The sequence below is a fragment of the Oncorhynchus masou genome, chromosome 5 (genome assembly GCF_036934945.1).
Source record: "Oncorhynchus masou masou isolate Uvic2021 chromosome 5, UVic_Omas_1.1, whole genome shotgun sequence".
Classification (NCBI taxonomy): Eukaryota; Metazoa; Chordata; class Actinopteri; order Salmoniformes; family Salmonidae; genus Oncorhynchus; species Oncorhynchus masou.
The window spans coordinates 56,734,295-56,750,173 of NC_088216.1; the positions used below are offsets into that span (position 1 = coordinate 56,734,295).

Sequence of the window (15,879 nt, forward strand, 5' to 3'; positions counted from 1 at the left end):
GGCGGGGGTTTGGGGAGGGGGGCGGGGGTAGGTTGACCTCAGGTCTCCCCACCGGAAGCCCGAGGTAGTGGGAGCGGGGGAATCTATCAAATAGCACACCTCTAACTTTGTACAGTACTAATGCAATTAGTACAATCAGTCATACTGCAAAATGATACCAAATAAACCACAATTCATTCATAATAGTGTATATAGCTTCACAGACATTGTTGCATTTATTTCTGGGTTGTGTGAAATCGTCAGGGTTTAGATGGCAGTTGTGCAATTTAGTTTGTGTTTTTTGTTTGAAGTACAATAGTGTAATAATCAGGTTCTCTTCTTTATAAGTGTGTTATTCTATTTGTGTATTTATGTGATATAGGATTTGTGAAATGTAGTTTTCTTTGTGTGTTTTCTGTTAGCAATAGGGTAATAGTGTAATAATTTGATTCTCTTTTTTATTTGTGTTTATGTACTACAATTAGTTTATATTTGTCTATGTTACTGTCTTATTTTTGTATATATTTGTATATTTATGTCGTTTTAAATGTTATGATTATGTATTTGTGTTGTTCCAAATGTCTGAATGAAAATTACAGTTAGTGCAGAATGGTGCTTTTTTATTTTTTGGCGGGGGGAGGGGGGCTGAAGGGGGGGTTCGCCCAGGGAGCCATACAAGCTAGAACCGCCACTGTACAGTGCATACAGTATGCCCCCAATGCAATCATGAAGTCTAATACATCCACAGTGCGATTTCAGCAGATTTGTATTGTGTCAAATTAACTAATTATTGTCTTTTGTTGAATTTATATAGCAACATTCCAAACTTTTTAAGCATTATCTACTCCAAATGGGGCATGATTCCACCATTTGTATCTGTTTGCATCAGTTCTAATGCAGGACGTTTATTTTGAAGGCGAACCACAAAGTCCACTATTGTGGCTAATCGTTATTGTGGCGAGCTTCACATAGGTGGTGCAAAAGCAGGCAAAAGCAATCGAGCAGGGCACCTTGACATTGATCAAGCAATGTTGCGTTAGATACCACCCACAGATGTTTTATTGACACCCCCTCGTTATCATATTGGCGGAAGAAATACAGAAATTAATAATTGAATATATACAGATATGTAGAAAAAATGAATGCATTTGTGAGTGTTTTTTTATTTCCTTGCTCATGTATTTAATAATGTGTGGATTTATTTATTTATCCATTTATGTGTGCATTTATTAATTAATTATGGAATGTTTGATCCTCCACAGGCGAAGGCGCCGTTAGCTAACATAGTGACAAGTGCACAGGTGTCGTATCAAGGTGCTGAGGCTTTCCCACTGGCCTGCTGTATCAAGGTGTTGCCAGTGGTACCATTAGCTAACATGGTATGGAATTACTTTTGTGCCTTTAATATCAAGCAAACATTTTGAATTTAAGAACAAAGTTCTTAGTATTGCACACATCACAAAACATTAAACCAATAGTATTGAGAACAAAATAAATAATACTGCAAGGAAATAATTTTCAAATGCAAGAACAAATGAATTATAAATTGATAAAAACAAATAGTTTTCAGTACAACCTTCTCAATGATAGCTCGATTGTGATGAAATGCTTTGCTTTTTGCATGCAATTCTTTGGTTATGTTACCCTGGACATTGGTGTGTTGCTACCATTCAGATTAATTTTTTAATATATCACTATTATGAGATAAGATCACGTTATTACAAAATAATTAAATAACTCGTTATAATAAAATAATCCATTATCTCATTCTTATATTTATATATATTTTTAAATATTTTTTTTATAACGTTATGTCAGTAATTACAAAATAATCAGTTTCCACGTTATTATGAGAAATAGCCTTTATTATGCTGAAACGTTAGCATAGGTTACATGGCAAGCTTGACTTCTTCTCATGCACAGGTTGGCATTGTGGCCGGTTTGCTTGAGTTGATCACCTTTTATTTTCTCCTCAGTTTGAGGGATTGGGAGATATTAGTGTTATTGAGCCATATAGAGGGTGTTGTTATTAGTTTACCTACATTTTGGAGAAATCTGAGTTCTCTACGGCTCTACATCAGACAGAAAAAACAATCTGACTTCCTTGAAATAGCACTATTCCTTCTTGATCCAACATGGGGAGCTTCATGGATACAAACTAATGCATCTTAAATGCATCCAAGCGGGTTGTGGAGACGCCAAAAGACAGTCAAGTTGTTACTTCATATTCTAGATCCCCATAGACTGCACATTTGGGCGGAAGTCTCTGGGAACGAGGTTAACTAGCTACCTTACCTTCACAAACATGGCTGAAAATGGCACCGTACTGGTTGGCTGACGTTTTGCAAGCTACAACTCAACTTTGCTATTTTAATATTATTTTGTAATTTTTACTTAATTTTCTTGAAATGTATCGGCTATTATTTCATACAACCGACAATAACTTTTGAACATTAGATCGACAGCTACTTACCCAAATTCCTCTGCCCTGGGCTCTTTCTGTAATTCCGACCCAATATTCGGGTTACCCAAGAGGAAATGCCGGTATTACAGAGGCAAGAGGGGGTGGAGATCCTGGTGAGATTAAAGGGAAGGGAAAACCGGCCACCTCTTCGATCCATTTTACAGTCACTTGATAATAAGATGGATGACTTCCGATTGCGGATTTGTTACCAATGGGACTCTTGAAACTGCAATTTTCTGTTCCACTCTCGGACAAGATACCCCCCATGGCTATCCAACTCGATGGATTCTCTATTCACCGATGGATTCTCTATTCACCGGGAAGAAAGGATAGTGGAGTTGGGAAACCGAGGGGGGAGGAGTTTGCCTCTACATGAACACCAACTGGTGTGCTAAATCCAGCACGGTGGAAGTGCTGACCCACTGTTCACCCGTCTTGGAATGCATGATGGTCAAATGCTGACCCTTCTACCCCCCGAGGGAGTTTTCAACTGTTATCGTGACTGTTATATACATTCCACCTCAGGACAAGAAAATAACAAGATGGCACTTAATGAACTGTACAAATCTATAAACAAGCAAGAAAACCTACAACCAAGCTTTTCTGGTTGACAGCGATTTTAATTCCACGTCACGAAGACACAAGATGCCCAACTTCCATCAACACGTCTCCAATGCCACTAGGGGTGATAAAGTCCTAGACCACTGTTACTCTACCCACAACCAAGCATACAAGGCCCTCCCTCGTCCGCCATTCGGCAAATCAGATTATGACTCCGTACTCCTGCTTCCTGTTTACAAGCAGAAACTGTGCCTTTAAAAAACTTGGAAAATTCCAGAAAATTATGTCATGGCTTTAGAAGCTTCTGACAGGGTAATTGACATTATTTGAGTCAATTGGAGGTGTACCTGTGGATGTATTTCAAGACCTACCTTCAAACTCAGTGCCTCTTTGCTTGAAACCATGGGAAAATGAAAAGAAATCAGTCAAGACAGCAGAAAAAAAATGATAGACCTCCACAAGTCAGGTTCATCCTTGGGAGCAATTTCCAAATGCCTGAAGGTACCACGTTCATCTGTACAAACAATAGTACGCAAGTATAACCACCATGGGACCATGCAGCCATCATACCGCTCTGTCTCCTAGAGATGAACGTACTTTGGTACGAAAAGTACAAATCAATCCCAGAACAACAGCAAAGGATCTTGTGAAGATGCTGGAGGAAACGGGTACAAAAGTATCTATATCTTCAGTTAAACAAGTCCTATATCGACATAACCTGAGAGGCCGCTCAGCAAGGAAGAAGCCACTAATCCAAAACCGCTATAAAAAAGCCAGACCTCAGTTTGCAACTGCACATGGGGACAAAGATGGTACTTTTTGGAAAAATGTCCTCTGGTGTGATGAAACAAAAATAGATCTGTTTGGCCATAAGGACCATCGTTATGTTTGGAGGAAAAAGGCGGAGGCTTGCAAGCCGAAGAACACCATCCCAACCGTGAAGCATGGGGGTGGCAGCATCATGTTGTGGGGGTGCTTTGCTGCAGGAGGGACTGGTGCACTTCACAAAATAGATAGTATCATGAGGGAGGAAAACTTTGTGGATATGATGAAGTAACATCTCAAGACATCAGTCAGGAAGTTAAAGCTTGGTTAAAGCTTGGTCGCAAACGGGTCTTCCAAATGGACAATGACCCCAAGCATACTTCCAAAGTTGTGGCAAAATGGCTTAAGGACAACAAAGTCAAGGTATTGGAGTGGCCATCACAAAGCCCTGACCTCAATCCTATAGAAGATTTGTGGGCAGAACTGAAAAAGTGTGTGCGAGCAAGGAGGCCTACAAACCTGACATAGTTACACCAGCTCTGTCAGGAGGAATGGGCCAAAATTCACCCAACTTATTGTGGGGAGCTTGTGGAAGGCTACCCGAAACGTTTGACCCAAGTTAAATAATTGAAAGGCAATGCTACCAAATACTAATTGAGTGTATGTACATTTCTGACCCACTGGGAATGTGATGAAAGAAATACATTTTGAAATTAATCATTCACTACTATTATTCTGACATTTCATATTCTTAAAATAAAGTGGTGATCCTAACTGACCCAAGACAGGGAATTTTTACTTGGATTAAATGTCAGGAATTGTGAAAAACTGTACCTGTGACTCTCTCCAAAATGAGATAATGCTGCAGGACTGCTTTGCTAGTGGTGATTGGAATTTGTTTAGCGACTCCGCCGATAACATTGATGAACTAACCACCTCCAACCCTGGCTTCATTAGAGGTGTCGCCGACGTTGTCCCGATGATGATTGTTTGCTGCTTGTCCAATCAAAAATCCTGGATTAACACAGAGGTTGGCGCTAAACTAAAGGACTGGGCTACTGCAAACAGAGATATCGTAGACAACCCTGAGGCTTAGGCCGAGGACAGGAATAAGTACAAGACTCCCCGCTATGACCTCCGCAGAGTCATCAAACGAGCAAAAGGACAATATAGGAATAAAGTTGAATCATACTACACAGAATCCGCCACCCGCCGCATGTGGCAGGGGCTACAGTCCATTACGGATTACAAAGAAAGACCCAACCGTGATCTGCCCAAGGATGCCTCTCTACCAGACGGACTCAATGCATTTTATGCACGCTTTGACAACAACAACATCGTGCCGGGTGTGAGGGCCATCACCGACTTAGAGGATTGGGTGATCTCGCTATCCAAGGCCAACGTGAGAAAGGTCTTTAATCAGGTCAACACCCACAGGACTGCTTTATTCCAGGGTGCATTCTCAGAGCGTGTGCAGAACAGCTGGCAGGCATATTCAGGGTAATTTTCAACCTTTCCTTGTCCCAGTCTGTATTCCCCACATGTTTTAAGATGACCACCATCATTCCGGTCCCCAAAAACTCTAAGGCTACATGCCACAATGACTACCGCCCTGTAGCACTCACTTCTGTAATCATGAAGTGCTTTGAGAGGCTGGTTATGGCACATATTAACTCCACCATCCCAGCCACACTAGACCCACTCCAATTTGCATACCGCCCCAACAGATCCATAGACGACCAAATCTCAATTGCTCTTGGACCCTCTATTTCTGAAACTATCCGCCGCCATTGTCGCAACCCCTATTACCCATATTACCAGCCTGTTCAACCTCTCTTTCATATCGTCTAAGATCCCCAAGGATTGGAAAGCTGCCGCGGTCATCCCCCTCTTCAAAGGGGGAGACACTCTGGACCCAAACTGTTACAGACCTATATCCATCCTGCCCTGCCTATCTAAGGCCTTGAAAGTCAACAAACAGATCACTGACCATCTCGAATCCCACCGTATCTTCTCCACTGTGCACTCTGGTTTCCGAGCCGGTCACGGGTGCACCTCAGCCACGCTCAAGGTACTAAACGATATCATAACCGCCATTGATAAAAGACAGTACTGTGCAGCCGTCTTCATCGACCTGGCCAAGGCTTTCGACTCTGTCAATCACCATATTCTTATCGACAGACTCAGTAGCCTCGGTTTTTGTAATGACTGCCTTGCCTGGTTCACCAACTACTTTTCAGACAGAGTTCAGTGTGTCAAATCAGAGGGCATGTTGTCCGGTCCTCTGGCAGTCTCTATGGGGGTGCCACAGGGTTCAATTCTTGGGCCGACTCTTTTCTCTGTATATATCAATGATGTTGCTCTTGCTGCGGGCGATTCCCTGATCCACCTCTACGCAGACGACACCATTTTGTATACTTCTGGCCCTTCCTTGGACACTGTGCTATCTAACCTCCAAACGGGCTTCAATGCCATACAACACTCCTTCCGTGGCCTCCAACTACTCTTATACGCTAGTAAAACCAAATGCATGCTTTTCAACCGTTCTCTGCCTGCACTCGCACGCCCGACTAGCATCACCACCCTGGATGGTTCCGACCTAGAATATGTGGACATCTATAAGTACCTAGGTGTCTGGCTAGACTGTAAACTCTCCTTCCAGACTCATATCAAACATTTCCAATCTAAAATCAAATCTAGAGTCGGCTTTCTATTTCGCAACAAAGCCTCCTTCACTCACGCCGCCAAACTTACCCTAGTAAAACTGACTATCCTACCGATCCTCGACTTCGGCAATGTCATTTACAAAATAGCTTCCAATACTCTACTCAGCAAACTGGATGCAGTTTATCACAGTGCCATCCGTTTTGTTACTAAAGCACCTTATACCACCCACCACCTCGACCTGTATGCCCTAGTCGGCTGGCCCTCGCTACATATTCGTCGCCAGACCCACTGGCTCCAGGTCATCTACAAGTCCATGCTAGGTAAAGCTCCGCCTTATCTCAGTTCACTGGTCACGATGGCAACAACCACCCGCAACACGCGCTCCAGCAGGTGTATCTCACTGATCATCCCTAAAGCCAACACCTCATTTGGCCGCCTTTCCTTCCAGTTCTCTGCTACCTGTGACTGGAACGAATTGCAAAAATCACTGAAGTTGGAGACTTTTATCTCCATCACCAATTTTAAACATCTGCTATCTGAGCAGCTAACCGATCGCTGCAGCTGTACATAGTCCATTGGTAAATAGCCCACCCAATTTACCTACCTCATCCCCATACTGTTTTTATTTATTTACCTTTCTGCTCTTTTGGACACCAGTATCTATACCTGCACATGACCATCTGATCATTTATCACTCCAGTGTTAATCTGCTAAATTGTAATTATTCGCCTACCTCCTCATGCCTTTTGCACACAATGTATATAGACTTTCTTTTTTTCTACTGTGTTATTGACTTGTTTATTGTTTACTCCATATGTAACATTGTGTTGTTGTCTGTTAACACTGCTATGCTTTATCTTGGCCAGGTCGCAGTTGTAAATGAGAACTTGTTCTCAACTAGCCTACCTGGTTAAATAAAGGTGAAATTGCTCTTGTCGTGGAAATTCATGTATACTGAGAGTGTTACTGCTCTCGTCGAAAGGAGTGGACCAAAGCGCAGCGTGAAAAGCGTTCATGATTTTTATTTACAAGAAACACTCAAACAAAATAACCAAAGTGAAAACGAAAGCACACAGTTCTGTCAGGTACAGGCACGAAACAGAAAACAATATCCCACAAAACCCAAAAGGAAAATGACAACTTATATGTGATCCCCAATCAGAGACAACGATAGACAGCTGCTTCTGATTGGGAACCACACTCTGCCAAAAACAAAGAAATAGAAAACACATACTTTCCCACCCATGTCACACCCTGACCTAACCAAACATAGAGAATAATAGGGATCTCTAAGGTCAGGGCGTAACAGAGAGAGACTTTGTCATTTCTTCAAATAATCATCTTTATTTAATATTGATGAATTATTGCAATAATGAAGCTGGCCAACCACACACTCTGAAGTGTGTGTTGCCAAGAGCTTGAACTTAGAGAGGAATCCTGGTTCTTATATAGCTGACACTAAGAATGCTTAGTCATGGCTGGTTCCACCCATCCCATGCAAATCCGGGGGCATCATTAGCCATCTTTGGGTTCATCTCGTGGTTATCTGCACCTGGTGTTGTTTTAACCCCACCCCGGCTTAGTTTCCCAAATACAAGAATGATTAGGACCAATTAGAGATTGTTCTACTCCTAAGGCTATCTCTATCTCGCTTACATCCACCACATCTTGTATATGGAATGCAGTCTTTAGGTTTTATCACCAAGTCAACTGTCAGCTTAAGCTATCTCTCGTGACCATACGGCCAGATTAGCTGCAGGGAGCTCGAGTAGAGACTATAAAAACACAGCATTAGTAGAACAGAAATGTCTTACTATTTGTTAACTATTATATATTATATATTTGTTAACTATTAATATAAAATATATAATGTAAATACCCTCACCCACCTAGATAAGAGGAATACCTATGTGAGAGTACTGTTCATTGACTACAGCTCAGCGTTCAACACCTCCAAGCTTGTCACCAAACTTAGAACTCTTGGTCTGAACACCTCCCTCTGCAACTGGATCCTGGACTTCCTGACGGCCGACCCCAGGTGGTGAGGGTAGGCAACATCACCTCCGCCAACCTGACCCTCAACACTGGGGCCCCTCAGAGGTGTGTGCTTAGTCCAATTCTGTACTCCCTGTTCACCCACAACTGAGTGGCCACGTATGACTCTAACACCATCATCAAGTTTGCTGACGACACAACAGTGGTCAGCCTACAGGGAGGAGGTCAGTGACCCGGCAGTGTGGTGCCAGAGCAACAACCTCTCACTCAACGTCAGTAAGTAAGGAAACAGGGGGGTGAGCACGCACCCATCCACATCGACGGGGCTGGAGTAGAGCAGGTTGATAGCTTCAAGTTCCTCAATGTCCAAATCCCTTAAAATCATCTAATCACACACATACAGTCGTGAAGAAGGCTTGACAGTGCCTCTTCCCCCTCAGGAGGTTAAAATAGTTTGGCATGGGCCCTCAAATACTCAAAAGGTTATACAGGTGTACTGCCTGCATCACTGCATGGTATGGCAATACCAGCACCTTCGATCGCATGGCACTACAGATGGTGGTGCGGACAGCCCAGTACATCACTGGGGCCGCGCTCGCTGCCATCCAGGACATCTATAACAGGCAGTGTTGAAGGAAGTCCCGTAAAATTGTTAAAGACTCCAACCACCCAGACCATAGACTAGTATCTCTGCCTCCACATGGCAAGTGTTACCGGTGCGTAAGTCTGACACCAACAGGCTCTTGAACAGCTTCTATCCCCAAGCAATAAGACTGATAAATAGCTATCAAAATACTGTGGCTACACAGACTATCTTAGTTAACCTTGTATCTTTATTGACCTTTTATTTTTTATTTTAGCACTGTCACTATGCACACTCACTGTGCCCTACACACTCACTCCATCATCTGCTCACTCGCACATAATATGCACATAAATTAATACTGACTCTGCACAAACATACACTCACTCACATACAAGCTGCTGCTACTCTGTTTATCTTAAATCCTGTTGCCTAGTCATCTTACACCTATACATAACTACCGCGATCACTCCAGTATCCCTGCACATGGTAAATATGGTATTGAAACTGACCCTGTAAATAGTATGCTTACTTACTTATTGTGTTCTTCTTATTTCTTCTTATTTCTCATGTTTCTTCTAGTATTACATTGTAATTGATTATTGCTGTCATTGTAGGCCATCATTGTAAATAAGAATTTGTTCTTACCTGACTTGCCTAGTTAAATAAAATTAAAATTGCATTGATGGGTTTTGAGTTAGAAAAAAAGGCATTTCACTGTACTTGTACATGTGACATTAAAACTTGTGTCACGCCCTGGTCGATATATATTGTGTTTGTCTGCATTTATTTGGTCAGGCCGGGGTGTGACATGGGTTTATTGTGGTGTGTTTTGTCTTGGGAGTGTCTAGCATAGTCTATGGCTGTCTGGAGTGGTTCTCAATCAGAGGCAGGTGTTTATCGTTGTCTCTGATTGGGAACCATATTTAGGCTGCCATATTCTGTGAGTGTTTCGTGGGTGATTGTTCCTGTCTCTGTGTTCACCAGATAGGCTTTCACGGTCCGTTTGGTGTTTTTGTATTATTCGTTTTCATCGTCATTAAACATGTCTCAAAAATACCACGCTGCATTTTGGTCCGCTTCTCTTCCACCAGACGAAAGCCGTTACAACTTGAAATCGAGGAACAGCTTACATAAGTGTCCTTTTAGAACTCTGAGATATACTGCAGCAGGTAACTTCAAGTGTAAACTACATCAAGCCCAGGGACACAACCTTCACTGAGGAAATTCTGAAATTGCATTTTTGTCCCCCCCTAGTTATCATTGCACTGTGATATAAAAAGAGGCATTGTGTGGCCCGCGCCAACAACAGCGAAACAGAGGCAGCTGTTGTCTCTGTGTGTTTGGCTTTTCTCAGAATTGTAAAAGCAAGGAGAGCATAAACTGGCTACGCTATTTGACTGATGTATCTGGCAAGGTAACTGCTGTTTGACTAAACAGAATATTTATTTATTTATTCCTAGTGCAGAGCTAGTAGTAACTGCCATGTAACGTTACCTAATGTTTCCTCCCCTCTCGACTGAAGTTCTGTCAGAAGCCAGTTCTACCACAGCCAGTTCAGCTCTAGCTATCTGTCAGGTAGGAGTATCTAACAGCTGTTGTATATATTGAAATGTTTTGTAGCGTTTGTTTTGTCTCGTTTCACAGAAGTAAATTAACTTTGCTCATTTTCGCCAGTTGATGTACCATTAGCGCTATCCAACAGTTGGTTAACGTTAGCTATTATTTTTCCCTCGCTCACACGAGACCTGAATCAAACAATGAAACCAGCGGCCAAACGATTGAAGACCAATATTCTGATGTTTTTTGACAGCGCAATTGGAGTTTCTATTAGTTAGTATAGCAATGTAATGTTATTGATCTGTCAGTTTTTCTTGCTAATTCCAAACTTTTCACACTGACACGGTATAAGGTATAAACAACGCTACAGGCTTCACTGTCATGGTGCACAGTCATTACACAACACAATGCTCATCATGTCTTAGCAGGATCAGATGGTGACAGGTGTCCCAGCAGGGTCAGACAACCAGGGAAGACCAGTCTACAGAGCTCAGGTGAATTTTGCATTATCTTATAACAATCAGTGAATGGATACAATGTTCCATCTTGATTTGATGTGGAGGCAACAGTCTGGGATCTGGGAATAATGGTAATTTCAATTATTTAACTATTGATTATATTCTAGGATAATCTAATTTATAAATGTATGACAAGGTAATTATTTGTCATGGCTCATCTGAGCAGGACCAGGTGGTTACAGGGGTCTCAGCAGGGTCAGGCAACCAGGGAAGACCAGTCTGTGATGGTGCTGAGGTGATTTTATTTTATAATGATCTCTTTTTGGCCTAATCTTCCAAAAGTCCTTAAACATTCAAATATAATTTATGATACAATCACATTTTCACATATAACACGCTGTTACAGACATAATACACTGACATATATAAGATAAATACTCTTAGCAGTCTATAAAGGTAGAATGATACTTTTTAATTTTATTTTACTAGGCAGTTAAGAACAAATTCTTATTTTCAATGACGGCCTAGGAACAGTGGGTTAACTGCCTGTTCAGGGGCAGAATGACAGATTTTGTACCCTGTCAGCTCTGGGATTTGAACTTGCAACCTTTCAGTTACTAGTCCAATGCTCTAACCACTAGGCTACACTACTTTCATCTGCTATAGTTCTGCACAACCTTCCAATGTATTATATTTAAATGGTTCTAAAGTATTGTTTGAATTTATATATTGAAAGATTTCTGGTTTGCTCAGATAAATTACATTTCTTTATTACTCTGAATCTAAATGTTATTTTGCTTATTTCTCTTTTCTGCTGGGATAACACATACAGTGCCTTGCAAAAGTATTCGGCCCCCTTGAACTTTGCGACCTTTTGCCACATTTCAGGCTTCAAACATAAAGATATAAAACTGTAGTTTTTGAAGAATCAACAACAAGTGGTACACAATCATGAAGTGGAACGACATTTATTGGATATTTCAAACTTTTTAACAAATCAAAAACTGAAAAATTGGGCGTGCAAAATTATTCAGCCCCTTTACTTTCAGTGCAGCAAACGCTCTCCAGAAGTTCAGTGAGGATCTCTGAATGATCCAATGTTGACCTAAATGACTAATGATGATAAATACAATCCACCTGTGTGTAATCAAGTCTAGATTGTGGACAATCAATTCCTAGTATTGACTGAATGTCTGTGTCTTACCAACTGAATACTGTTGTGAATGGAGTTTGGCTGTTTTAAATGGTGTACATTGTGAAATAAAAGAAGCATGATGCACAGATGGAACACTTTTTATTCTCTCTGTGCAGTAAACACTGGACAAGCCAGAAGCGTCAAAGATTGAAACTATAATATTTTAAGGCAGTCTAACAAACCTCAAGTTAATTATTTTCAAACTGTATCAAGGGTTGATAGCTTTTCCCTGTGACACAAAACATGTAAAACAAAAATGTGAGGAAGACCTGGTATTGATGCTGAATGGATACGGATATGTTTGAATGCCCAGTCATGTTCATGTAATCTCAGACATAAATTACTGCAGTTTAAGACCATCCATAGAACATACTTTATTCCAGTGAAACTGAATATCATGCACTCAGAAATGGCATTCCTCTGCTGGAGGTGTTAAACACAAAAGGGGACATATTTACATATGTTATGCTCTTGTGAAGGCTGGCTGAATTCTGGCAAATTGTATGTTAATTTATCTCAGCATGTCTACAGATTCTCCCTTCCCCCTGTTTTTGTTTGCTTGGAAATGTTGATACAGGAGACTGCACCATAAATCTGCACCATAAAGTACAGATGATCAGCTTTCATTTGAGGGTATTTTTATCCATATCTTGTGAAACGCGTAGAAATTACAGCATCTTCTGTTTTCTGAACAAAAATATAAATGCAACATGTAACAATTTTAAAGATTTTAATGAGTTACAGTTCATATAAGGAAATAAGTCAATTGGAATTAATTCACTAGGCCCTAATCTATGACTCTCACATGACTGGGAATGTAGATAGGCATCTGTTGGTCACAGATACCTTAAATAAAATGGGCCTCTCAATGGGCCTCAGGATCTCATCAAGGTATTTCTGTGCATTCAATTTGCCATCCATAAAATACATTTGTCCTCTGGTCTGTAGCTTATAACTGCCCATACCATAACCCCAGCGCCACCATGGGACACTTTGTTTACAACGTTGACATCAGCAAACCGCTTGCCCACACGACCCCATACACGTGGTCTGTGGTTGTGAGGCTGGTTGGATGTACTGCCAAATTTTCTAAAAAGATGGTAGAGAAATTAACATTGAACTCTTTGGCAACAGCTCCAGTAGACATTTCTGCCATCAGCATGCCAATTGCCAATCTGTGGCATTGTGTTGTGTGACAAAACTGAGTGGACTTGTATTGTCCACAGCACAAAGTGCACCTATGTAATGATATTTTTGATATGCCACACCTGTCAGGCAGATGGATTACCTTGGCAATGGATAAATGCTCACTAACAGGGATATAAACATATTTGTTCACAAAATATGAAAGAAATAAGCCTCAATGAGCTTGAGAAATTCCAGAAAATTATGCCATGACTTTAGAAGCTTCTGATAGGCTAATTGACATCATTTGAGTCAATTGGAGGTGTACCTGTGGATGTATTTTAAGACCTACCTATTTCAAGACCAAACTCAGTGCCTCTTTGCTTGACACCATAGGGAAAATCAAAAGAAATCAGCCAAGACCTCAGAAAAAAAATTGTAGACCTCCACAAGTCTGGTTCATCCTTCAGGCAATTTCCAAATGCCTGAAGGTACCACGTTCATCTGTACAAACAATAGTATGAAAGTATAAACACCATGGGACCATGCAGTTGTCATACCGCTCAGGTAGGAGACCCGTACTGTCTCCTAGAGTTGAACGTACTTTGGTGCAAAAAGGGCAAATCAATCCCAGAACAACAGCAAAGGACCTTGTGAAGATGCTGGAGGAAACAGGTACAAAAGGTTTGCAACTGCACATGGGGACAAAAATCGTACTTATTGTAGAAATGTCCTCTGGTCTGATGAAACAAAAATAGAACTGTTTGGCCATAATGACCATCTTTATGTTTGGAGGAAAAAGGGGGAGGCTTGCAAGCCGAAGAACACCATCCCAACCATGATGCATGGGGGTGGCAGCATTATGTTGTGGGGGTGCTTTGCTGCAGGAGGGACTGGTGCACTTCACAAAATAGATAGTATCATGAGGGAGGAAAACTTTGTGGATATGATGAAGTAACATCTCAAGACATCAGTCAGGAAGTTAAAGCTTGGTTAAAGCTTAGTCGCAAACGGGTCTTCCAAATGGACAATGACCCCAAGCATACTTCCAAAGTTGTCGCAAAATGGCTTAAGGACAACAAAGTCAAGGTATTGGTGTGGCCATCACAAAGCCTTGACCTCAATCCTATAGAACATTTGTGGGCAGAACTGGAAAAGCGTGTGCGAGCTCATTCATCACAAAACCCACTGATATTGGCAACTATTTTAATATTTTTTTCATTGGCAAGATTAGCAAATTTAGGCATGACATTCCAGCAACAAACACTGACACTACGCATCCAAGATTATCTGACGAAATTATGAAAGACAAGCATTGTACTTTTGAGTGTGGCAGAGGTGAAAAAAAGGATTTTGTCTTTCAACAATGACAAGCCACCGTGGTCTGACAATCTAGATGGACAATTATTGAGGATAATACCGGACGATATTGCCACTCCTATTTGCCATATCTTCAATTTAACTGTTCTAGAAAGTGTGTGCCCTCAGGCCTGGAGGGAAGCAAAAGTCATTCCGCTACCCAAGAATAGTCAAGCCCCCTTCACTGGCTCAAATAGCCGACCAATCAGCCTATTACCAACCCTTAGTAAACTTTTAGAAAAAATGGTGTTTGACCAGATACAATGCTATTTTACAGTAAACAAATTGACAACAGACTTCCAGTAATCTTATAGGGAAGGACATTCAACAAGCACAGCACTTACACAAATGACTAATGATTGGCCTTGATGATTGATGATAAAGAAGATGGTGGGGGTTGTTTTGTTAGACTTCAGTGTGGCTTTTGACATTATCGATCATAGTCTACTGCTGGAAAAAATAATGTGTTATGGCTTTACACCCCCTGCTATTTTGTGGATAAAGAGTTACCTGTCTAACAGAACACAGAGTATTTTTTAATGAAAGCCTCCAACTTAATCCAGGTAGATTCAGGAATTCCCCAGGGTAGCTGTTTAGGCCCATGACTTTTTTCAATCTTTACTAATGACATGTCACTGGCTTTGAGTAAAGTCAATGTGTCTATGTATGCGGATGACTCAACAGTGTACACGTCAGCTACTACATCAACTGAAATGACTGCAGCACCCAACAAAGAGCTGCAGTTAGTTTCAGAATAAGTAGCAAGATATATGTTCATCCTAAATATTTCAAAAACTAAAAACATTGTATTTGGGACAAATCATTCACTAAATCTTGTAATGAATATATGGAAATCTAGCAAGTTGAGGTGACTGAACTGCTTGGAGTAACCCTGGATTGCAAACTGTCATGGTCAAAGCATATTAATACAACAGTAGCTAAGATGGGGAGAAGTCTATCCATAATAAATCACTGCTCTGCCTTCTATACCACACTATTAACAAGGCAGGTCCTAGAGACCCTAGTTTTGTCACACCTGGACTATTGTTCAGTAGTGTGGTCAGGTGCCATAAAGAGGGACTTAGGAAAATTACAATTGGCTCAGAACAGGGCAGCACAGCTGGCCCTTAAAAGAATATGGGGAGCTAACATTAATGATATGCATGTC

The 15,879-nt window shown here is 41.2% G+C and overlaps 1 protein-coding gene across 1 annotated transcript in view; it reads left to right on the forward strand.

Moving 5' to 3' along the window:
• Positions 1 to 10,328: 10,328 nt before the first annotated feature.
• The window catches only part of LOC135539922 (protein polybromo-1-like), a 36,883-nt gene continuing 31,332 nt past the window's right edge, over positions 10,329 to 15,879 (forward strand). The window contains 3 exon segments of the mRNA XM_064966188.1: positions 10,329 to 10,431; positions 10,540 to 10,592; positions 11,000 to 11,068. Of these exon segments, the coding sequence (XP_064822260.1) occupies positions 10,418 to 10,431; positions 10,540 to 10,592; positions 11,000 to 11,068 (136 nt within the window). The 5' untranslated portion in view covers positions 10,329 to 10,417.